General features: G+C 34.3%; 3 protein-coding genes across 4 annotated transcripts in view; 1 reads left to right on the top strand and 2 right to left on the bottom strand.

Annotated features, from left to right (window-relative positions):
* The first annotated feature begins 598 nt into the window (after positions 1 to 598).
* Positions 599 to 10472, top strand: part of LOC131642961 (uncharacterized) — a 28135-nt gene continuing 18261 nt past the window's right edge. Inside the window, exons 1-9 of one of the 2 annotated variants that reach the window (XR_009296085.1) lie at positions 599 to 1079; positions 1253 to 1349; positions 1445 to 1483; positions 2002 to 2321; positions 2573 to 2754; positions 2859 to 2979; positions 3078 to 6901; positions 6999 to 7172; positions 7989 to 8126. The gene's annotated coding sequence lies outside the window, so the exon portion shown is untranslated. Of the gene's footprint in view, positions 1080 to 1252; positions 1350 to 1444; positions 1484 to 2001; positions 2322 to 2572; positions 2755 to 2858; positions 2980 to 3077; positions 6902 to 6998; positions 7173 to 7988; positions 8127 to 10472 lie in introns of those variants that run through there. The other variant, XM_058913116.1, reaches the window with a different exon arrangement.
* On the bottom strand, positions 1371 to 5326 carry LOC131642958 (glutamate receptor 2.7-like). Its single transcript, XM_058913113.1, has 5 exons — positions 5041 to 5326; positions 3661 to 4955; positions 3127 to 3433; positions 2607 to 3004; positions 1371 to 2425 (listed from the first exon to the last, which is right to left on the bottom strand). The coding sequence occupies exons 1-5, from the start codon at positions 5324 to 5326 to the stop codon at positions 1868 to 1870; spliced, it is 2844 nt and encodes a 947-aa protein (XP_058769096.1). The 3' UTR covers positions 1371 to 1867.
* LOC131642959 (glutamate receptor 2.9-like) lies at positions 6660 to 10217 on the bottom strand. Its single transcript, XM_058913114.1, has 5 exons — positions 9886 to 10217; positions 8538 to 9784; positions 7911 to 8217; positions 7385 to 7782; positions 6660 to 7302 (listed from the first exon to the last, which is right to left on the bottom strand). Exons 1-5 carry the CDS (start codon positions 10157 to 10159, stop codon positions 6802 to 6804), a joined length of 2727 nt encoding a protein of 908 aa, XP_058769097.1. The 5' UTR covers positions 10160 to 10217; the 3' UTR covers positions 6660 to 6801.

Consider the following 10472-nt stretch of genomic DNA (forward strand, 5'->3'; position numbering starts at 1 on the left):
AATGCATCTCCGAAAAAACCAAAAAATAAAATTGTCAGAGATTTTTTCGGATAGGCATATCCGAATTAATCAAAATCCCAAAAAAATAAAAATTTTAGGATATTGATTAATGCAGATATCATAAAATTGATATTTGATAAGTTATGAATAGTAATAATGATAATTACACGGTTGATATTTATTAGGTTAATATTATTATATCTTGATTATAATGATATATATTTAATAATATATTTTAATTAATATAATTAATTATACTATTAATTGTATTAATTCACCTTGATTTTAATTTTTTTTATAATTAATGAATTTTTTCGGATAAACATAAGACAAAAAATTGGAATATTTCGGGTATGCATCTCCGAAGTCCAAAAAAGTGATTTCGGAATGCATTTCCGAAAATACTTTTTTGTGTTTTCGGAAGTACACTTTCGAAATCAACTTTTTTTCAAAAAAAGTAATTTCGGAGATACATTTTTAAAATATATGAGCATTTTGGTATTTTCACCGGGGATATCCAAGAAAATTGGGAGGTCGATAAAAAAATTCTCTTTCACTTTTCTAATCTTGAATAATAAACTGATTATCCTGTGCCCGTGCCCCCGTAATGGAAATCAGAGCCACCAACCCATTATTATCTAATTATCTTCTTATTTGATTCCTACGTAAAACTACTAGATCATCCATTTCTAGTTCTAGTTCGTGAACGGATCAGATTATAAATGCCATAAAAAAAAATCTCGAACAATTTTTGAATTACCAAACAATGTTCATCCAACAATGTTAACAAATATTGCATTTCAATTGTGAGACCTCTTATAACTAAATTACCTTCTTACATAAATGATCATTTCAGAAGTTTTCCGCATTCTTATTTTACAGAGAAAATTATTATAAAACAGAACAATGAGAAGATATAAAATTACAGTATTCAAATCTCAAGACTCATCATTCAATGAAAAGTTTTCAGCATTTGCACTCATCACATACTAATCTTGTTCTCACTGCCGCTCACTCTCCGATCGCGGATCCTTCAGAACCTCCGCGAATACGGCGACACACTCAACGGCATGCCTCAGGTCAGTTCCCCATAATTTATCCCCTTTCTCATTTCTTGGAGTACTCATTCACATAAAGCTAAACACATGTTGACATGATATTGTTGATTGTATTTGATTATGATTTTAAGTCTTTTTCTAGATAAAAAGTTTTGTGATATTCAATCTAAACAAGTCTTGTGCTATTCAATTAGGAAAATCAGAAATTATTAAACTGAATGTATAAACCTAATGGCCTTGATGAAGAAATTTTTGCATTTGGTGAACTTGATGACTTCATGATTACAAAAGGTATTGTGTAGTGAATCCAATCCAAGGTTTTTATTTTTATTTTTGTAGGTTTTCAATGTAATAAACAATTTTGTTTCCTAATGAAATTTGGTTAGGATCAGAAGCTCTGCAGCACCGACATCTCTGGAAAAAAGGTGTGTTTCTATTAGTGTCGGTTTCGAAACCGACACCGACATTTGTGATTACGTCTAATTTATTTATTTTTTTAATTATTACTGGTGTCGACGTGTTAGTGTTAGTGTCGTATTTCCGGTGTCCGTGCTTCATAGACCATAAGTTGCTTGATAAAATATAGTGCAGTGTATTCCAATGAGTCTGTGAAAAATCGGTTACAAGCTCAAAAAGGAAAAATAGACAACAAATAGGTACGAGCAAAAGGAAAGAACAATTTTATTGAATGATGTGAATATGAATGAATCTACTATTTTTCAATACTTAACCAAACTCTCCTCTAATTTACCAACTACCTTAACTATTTCTTATTGCTTCAATTCTCCTTTATTATTCATTCTAACAGTCTAAGGTGTGTTTTTAGTGTGTCTGATATGACAATTATTTTGAGGTCTATATGGTTCCATGGTTCCTATGTCATTGTCATGTGTTGTTATGTGTACTTCTTTTGGTTGAGAAACCATTTCCTGTGAATGCTCAGGGGTATCAGTGACGCTCGCATCACCTGATCTCGAATAAGAGTCAGTTACATCATGTACCTTGTTTGAAGCATCAAGATTTTTGTTATGAATCAGCTTTGCAAATGTAATAACCGCTTTCAACACCCTTTGATCATTTGGTATTCCGTTGCCTTCTAGTGGAACGTCTTCATGTGTCTCCCTGGATATTAGACACCTGATGGCTGATATTAGCACACAAATAGTGGAAGTGGCACCAGAGATGACATATAGAACCCACAAGCTTCCAAGATTCAAACTATCCGTATCATTGGAGGACGTCACGTTGGAGCAATTCTGTGAGGTAATTAACCACTGTTCTTCCAATCTCTTCAATTCTGCGTTTTCTGAGAGATGTAATATAGCTTTAGAAAAATCTCTGGTTAGAGGAGAGCCTTTCTGGAACATCTGCATCAAATTATATGATTTTAGTTTTATATATCCGAAATTGCAATACTAAAACTCATAAGTAGTTTAGTCTAACTTTTGAAAATTCCCAATTATTCAAATTCACACGATCAAAAGAATCTAACAAAATAGTTTATTTTTGTAAAGGGTGAAGAATGAGTTAAATTGTATCATCACTTACAAAGCCCAATCCTCCAAATCTATTTCTAGGGGTGAAGCTGGTGTATCTCTTGCAGTATTCACTGATGAATACTTTTTCATATGGGAGCTCAAGAAAAGCAGCTGCTATGCTGTTGTTAGCGAAGGCTTCATCATACTTGTATTCATTGGTAATGTTTATGATGTTCTCTGGCTTGAACTTTTCAACTTTCTCTAGGAATGTCCTAACAAATGAGTCGCCGTCACAACCAACTTTCTTGTTGTTGTTCTTCAGCCACTGAATGTCCGTGACATTTGGTCGCAACTGCTTAACTGTGAGCATTGAAGAAAGACTAGCTGTGTAGCATGAGGTCAGAATCAATACAAGAAAAAGCCACGAGATCATCACCAATCGAGTTAAGTTGCTGTGCATTTTTTCCCCTGCAAGATGAAAACTAAGACATTACTTGACTTAATTAGGTCACCGTTTTAAATTAGGTGCTTTCTTGAACAGGTTTATCTGTTTTTTCATAATGACGAGGAAGTTTAAGATTGATACTCACTATGAGCAAAGAACAGAGAGGAGAAAGTAAACCAAAAAGCTGTGCTGAGCTGGAGCTTCAAGTTTCCATGAAACTCGGGGTTGGGTTCTCTCTCGAGATACCAAACAACTAACATTGTGTAAATCAAGATTGCACCTGTAACCAGCCACAATTCCCAGGTAAATGGTTTCATAAACATCCATGCTGAATCTCCAGACTTCATTGGAACTATCATTGACAATCCTGATTCTGCATATGGCACTGTAAAATCCACATACTTCAGTCTTTCCTCTATTATGGTCATGTCTCCAATAACAGCATCAAAAGTCTTCCATCATTGTTTAACCACACATAAACAAAAAATCCTAATCAATAAATCACAAACATATTGAATCTCAAATTTCATAGTAATTATGTTGCATTTATTTAGTGCATATTATTAGTTATTCCTAATCGCTAACTATAAGTATCTTTCTCATATTTGATAGGGAGGTCATTGATAATCATAGAAACCAAAATAAAACATTTGATTTCAAAGAAAAATAGATTTAATACCTTGTTATAGACGAGTGGAACCAAATCGTTATATGTTCCATTGATAGCATGATATTCATATGGAAGATCGTACCCCAGCAGTTTTTGTACTTGCTCAAAAATGTCAATGCAAAATCCACTATATTTATTATCTTTTCCATTCTGACCATATTCAACATTGACAAACTTGTAAAACGAGGTTCTGCTTCTGACTGCAATTTTCAGTGGATTTTGTTTGGTAGGCATCTTCCACCCCTTTGGATCACGGTCCAAATTCCCCGGCCAGCGTACACCCCTGAAACATTCTGTATTTCCAGCAACCTTATTTCCACCCTGTCCAGTATGGGGGATTGTAGTGAAACCATGTTGCTCGGTCCAAAAGCATAATTCCTTGTAACTCTTCCCAGCAACATTTACAATTCTTAAGACAAGATTCTTCTGCATGAGTTGTCCAGCTTCAAGTTGAATATGGCCACTCAAACCAACAAAATTGCTAGACTGTATTTCTCTTAGTAAACTCTTTGGGCTGCTATTGTTTCTACTGGTCATCCTGGTGATTGCTTGAGTTACAATATTAATGCTATCATATGCTTGTAGAGCATAAAATCCTGGGTATCGGTTATCTTCCTCTGGATTCTTTAACCAAAAAGTTCTCCTGAACTGAAACTCAAAGTTTTGATAATCCTTGCTTCTCTCTGAGTAGTAGGTTTTAATTCCTAAAGCTCCTTCCATATAGGAAATAGCAGATTTATTGATAGAGTCCATCAAATTTGTTATGCTCTCTGGGATTATCCAAACTGATTCTTTATCCACCAGTCCAACTTTTGAAGCTTCTTTGAACAAATGGATTGTCATTTCTAATGATGATTGCAGCACTATGAACACCCGAGATTGTGTTTGTTTTAACTTAATCATCTCTTCACTAACTAGCTCTCCTGGATCATGTATAGAAGAAATTGGGGGAAGGACTAAGCTGTGTTCAATAATTGAATCCACATCCTGAAGGGCCTCAGCTAGCAGGGCTAGCATCCCATAATTTCCCCCGTATCCATCATCTTCGTAGATTACTACTACTCTTTTCCAGCTATAAGCTTGCACTATGTCTGCAATGCATTTTATATATGCTGTACCATTGTTTGCTAGTCTCACCAGAAAAGGCCATCGAGTTTTCATCAATGGTGGCGTTATGGTAGGAGCTGCAAAAGATATGATAGGAACTTGAGTTTTCCTTCCTATTTCAGCTACTATACCTGCTTCTGGCCATGTGTGCATCCCTATAATCACTTGCACCTTTTGCACCTTAATCATCTCTTCAGCTGCAATTAAAGATCTCACATTCTTCGTTATACACATTTAAGAAAGCTTAATGTTTTTTTCTCAAGAAATACTAGATCTACTTACCAAGTGTGATGGCCCCGAGGGTATCCTTGGTGGAGTTCTGAAAATAGAGAGACAGCTTGTAGTCCTTTGAAATGTTGTTGTATTTCTGGGCTGCAATGTCCATGGCTACTTCTTGTTCTTTCCCTATACGAGAATTAACATCAATGATCACCCCAATGGATATAACTTTGTTATCTGAATTCATCGTCTCATTTTGGAAACCATAAATGAGAACAAAAGGAATGAGTAAGAAAAAGAATAGCCAAATTCTTGCTTGTGTTTGGGGAATAGTTGAAAGGCAATGCATTTTGCTACAATATCTTTTGCTCACATAATCCACTAGCCTTTGTTGGAAACTGTGTATGGACTAGCCTTTGCTCACATGATTACATAGAGAAATTAATATTACTTGATTCCAAGGATTTTGGGAGTTATTTTGGTAGTTACTTGGAAGTTTAATGTTTGACTTTGTCAATTCTGATGATGTTGACTCCCTACTTGGCTTACAAGTTGCTGAGTTACTAGAAGGAAGGCTAGTCATAAACGCCTCATAAGGGAGGGAAAGTAATTGTTAGGATCACCAATTTGTTAGATGGGATAATTCTTGGATTTAGAGATGGTGAAAACTTAGAAAGAGTGTTCTAGAGTTTAGACACTATTCTTAATATTATTCACTAAAAATAGAGTACAACTGTAACAAATTATGTCAATAGATGTGATAGAAGTTGTCAATGTTGAATGTGACTCATAGTTATTGATAAGCGGAAAGGATCTATTGAGGGAAGCAAGAGAAACATGTCCTTAGGCTTGGTCTAATTATTTGTTGTGAGAGTGATTGGGGTGTGGGGTTGGAATTCCTCTGCGGTACAGTTTAGGGGTAATGTCATAATTTGTATCATAAAATAAAAATCAGAAAATAACGTCTCTAAACCAACTAGAGATATGTTGATTAAGTCAAAATAGTAATCTTAATTGCATTTAAAGATAGGTTGAAAGATTGTAAAAAATGGATGCTTCTTGGAAACACAGATTCTTGTTGGATTAGCTTTGAGTACTATATTGGCCAGCTATGAGAAGTGGACCAAAATCTAATATCATTTAGGCTTTGATATGTGGCCACAAAATTTGGGACAATAGTTCATAATTAATGACTTTAGAATCTGAATAGGAAATTTGAGTATGAAAATTTGTAATTATATACATTCCATGGAGGAACTGGTCGTATAATTCAACTTGCATACTCAATATTGAAATATGTGAACATGATTGTCCTGCTAATATCAGCCATATATTTATCATCTTTTTGTACCTTTGTGAAATGCCATACTTTAATTACATAAAATAAAGATGTATACATCAAAATAGATGACGGAGAATGAAGACAAGTGTAGAGTGATATGTAATCCCTTGTGCAAGAAATTTAAAAAGTCTCTTGACCATACATTGTAATAGTTGAATTTTGCAAGTGCACCATTGGGCTTATTTGTAGGAAGAACTTTATTTTTCTCTATATTGGATGGGTGAAGAACTGATGTTATTATAGGATTTTCAAAAGGGAATTGATGAAATGAATCACATTAGATAATAACTTTGAAATACATATATATGTATTAAAGTTACTATAGGTTTTTCAAGAGTGCTACTACTACAATTATTAAAATTAAACAAATAAAAGTTGGAATGTATATGACTAGCTATGATATATACAGAACGGCCAACATGTGAATCTATTACATAAATGAATTATAGTCAATGCATGTAAGTTTGTGAATTATATCATTTCTATGGCATAGCAGCTGACCGGGAGCGAGGCAGATCGCTCCGTTCATCAGAAATGCTTATACTCTCCAATTTTGGCGAATTTCGACGACGTACACCAAAGGTTGCAGATTTATTTAAACTCATGAGATTCTCAATGTTTAAACCTGTGCCAACTCTAATTACTCTCTGAGAATCATTATTGTTATTATCATCATCAGATTCGGAGATTACACTTCCTTGAGGATGCTGATCAGCTTCTTCATAGTGGTTATCTTTATGTAAACACTTCTTCAACAAAGCTACTAGTAAGCAGATGGTGGAAGTGGCAGCACATATGACATAGAGTCCCCAGAATTTGTCAAAAGTCAGACTCTCAGTTTCTTCTGAAGACGGTGAGTTGTTTGAACATTTATTGGAAGGTGTTAACCATCTATCTTCCAAAGCTTTTAATTTTCCATTTTCTGCTAGTGTTAAAATTGCTTCAGAAAAGTCTTTTGCCAATGGAGCATCTTTTTGAAATACCTGCAAAAATCATAGAGTATGAAAAAGAAAGTGAACCTTTTGTAAAAGAAAACAGGCCAAAGAAAAAGCCGTAGGCACTTACAAATCCCATTCCTCCAAATTTATAGGCTGCTGTAGTTGCAGTGTAATCTTTGCAGTTTTTATTCATGAAAACCTTCTCATATGGGCTCTCAACAAAGAGAGCAGATATATTTTTGCTCTTGAATTTATCCAAAATCTCATCTTCATCCTCAACATCTACAACTTGGTGCCTAGGGAAATTGTAGACATTGACCAAGTAGTCCTTTACAAAGCTACTGGTGTTAAAACAACCAACTGATAGATTTTTCTGTTTAAGCCAGTCGATGTCTCTATCTGACCTCAATTTTTGGACGGTAAGCAATGATGAAAGATTTGCAGTGTAGCTTGAGGTTAGAACAAACACAAGAAATAACCATACTCCAACTACTACTCTTGCTGTGTTGCTGTTTATTTTCTCCCCTAATATACATCAGAATCAAATCTCATGCTATTGTTAATTAATTTGCAAAAGAAGAATTTTCCAAATGAAGCAGTACTTATTAAAGAAAATGAGAAAGTTTTGAATTTTTGTAATACTCTATACTTACTCTGAGCAAAAAATAGAGAAGAAAAAGCAAACCACAGAGTGGTGCTGATTTGGGTTTTCAATGGTCCACCGAATTCAGGATTCAAGTGATGTTCCAAGAACCAAATGGTAATCATTGTGTAGATGAGGATACCAATAGTTGCAATCCACATTACTAAGCTAAATGGTTTCATAAACAACCATGCCGAATCATCAGTTTCTGCGGGAAGTATGAGCGATAAGCTCGATTCGGTATATGGTTGAGTGAATGATACATTCCTTGCCCTGCTGGCAAGTATTGTTACATCTCCTACAATAGCATCATAGGTCTGCAATAGTATTAGCTTCCTTCTTCCATTTTATTTGGGAAAAAATGAAATATTTTATTTTTCTTTAGTGCATGTTTGGATTCAGGGTAACACTCAATTTGTTTAAGCTTCAAAATGTAGGTTTAGAAAAAATATTATGCTGCATGCTTTGATTATGTCAAACTTAGGGTCAATCCTGACATCCACTTGGTTTTGAAAAAACATGATATTTGATCTACATGCTATGTAATGTTATGCCAATTATGTGTGAATTGAAAGAGACAAATGAAATTTTGAAACACAAAAAATACAAGTTGACAAGAACATAATGTTGAGTTTACCTCATCTTGTACTTTACGCAAAATATCATCAAAAGATTCGGTGAAAGGGGTAAAATTATAGGGAAGATCAGAATACGGGTAACGCAGAATTTCTCGGACCTCTTGAAAAAGTTCAATGCAAAAACCGGTAGCATTTTGATTTTGAGAGACTTTCACAAAGGTATCATAAGCAGGATTCATAGGAATTGCAACTTGTAAAGGGTTTGTATCATTTGGTATTTTCCATTTCTTAGGTACACAGTCATTTAAGCTTTCTTCTTTAGTACCATCACTTGTTTTCTCTCTAAGAGATCTAGCAAACTTCAACTTTGGTGTCCAAAAGTCCAATTCAATATCTTTCTTATCATTACCAACCACTTTTATGACTCTTAACATTGGAGTGTAGTATAGTTGTCTTTCTTTGAATCTTATATCACCAATTAAGCCATTGAAATTGGAAGATAACATTTTCTCCAGTAAAATTTTTGAGCTACTAGAATTAGTATTCATTTTCTCCAAAGCCTTTGTGACAATTGTGATGCTATCATAAGCTAGCAAAACATTTGATATTGGTTTGAACTCAACTTTTTCTGTATTCTCAGCTTGAAATTTTTCCTGCAAATGAGTATAAGCACTAGAGTTTGTAGAATAGTTGGTTTTGATTCCCAAAACACCTTCCATAGATGATAAAACAGATTTATCTACGTAGTCCAACATGTTCGTAATCTCCTCAGTGATTATCCAAGATGCTTCTTTCTCCAATAATCCAATTTTCTTAGCTTCTCTAAACAAATGGTTCACCATAGGCAACGACGCTTGAAGTACAACAAAAACACGAGATTTTAAGGGCAACAGCTTCAGCAATTCATCGAGAACAAACCCTTTTGGATCAGATAAAGAAGTGAACGGTGGAAGAACTAATAGATTCTCAATCTGCAAGTTAAGCTTTTCGAGAGCGTCGGATAAGAGGCTTAACATTCCAGAATCACTGCTATAAGGGTTGTCTTCATAAATAACTATAACTTTCTCAGAGTTGAATGCATGGATCATATCAGCTATGAAGTTCATTTGTGCAGAAAGATTTTGTGACATTTGAATCAAGAAAGGCCAACGAAGTTGCACTAATGATGACGGGACTAATGGTGGAGCAGAAAATGAAATTATTGGTACTTGAAACTTTGCTCCAAGGTCAGCAACAAGAGCTGCTTCTTGCCATGTTTCCAAGCCAATAATCACTTTAACTTTCTCTTTAGTTATTAACTCTTCAGCTGAAAACCAATTAGAAGCAAGATATTATCTAAAAGTTTCCGTTTGGATAAACAACTTAAATAAGTGTTTAGTACATAAGTTTTTATATAATAGTACTCACCAGCAGAAGCTGCTTGTGAAGGGTTTCTACCAGAATCACGAAAGAAAAGGACTATAATTTGATTGTTGGAATAGTTATTGAAACTTCGAGCTGCAATTTGCATGGCTGTTTTCTGTTGTTTACCTGTTTCAGAAGTAACATCAATAATCACACCAATACTTGTTGTATATTGGGAACTATTGGCATGACTTTGGAATAGGAAAAGTGAGATTATTAGAGAAAGGCAAAGTAAAAGATTTGGAATTGAGTTCAATGTTTTTGCATAAAATTTCATGTTGAAGGCTCAACTGTGGTATAGATAATAATACTAAGAATTAAAGATCAAAGATAGTTATAATAGGCATGGTAAAATGTAAATGTAGGATATGGATATTCACATTTTTATACATGTATGGTGGAGGGAAAGGTCAATGGTCATAGTCATAATTTAAAAGTTGAATAGTCCTAAGGGTTGAAATGGAATGTTAATGATGCTTATATTATGTTTAACAGTTCCTGTGACAGAAACACGTTACACGTAGAATTGATTTCCTATGAGAATGATTCTTCTGCCCTTTATATTATGAACATTCAAGTTAACTATATTG

The sequence above is a fragment of the Vicia villosa genome, unplaced genomic scaffold (genome assembly GCF_029867415.1).
Source record: "Vicia villosa cultivar HV-30 ecotype Madison, WI unplaced genomic scaffold, Vvil1.0 ctg.006230F_1_1, whole genome shotgun sequence".
Taxonomy (NCBI): domain Eukaryota; kingdom Viridiplantae; phylum Streptophyta; class Magnoliopsida; order Fabales; family Fabaceae; genus Vicia; species Vicia villosa.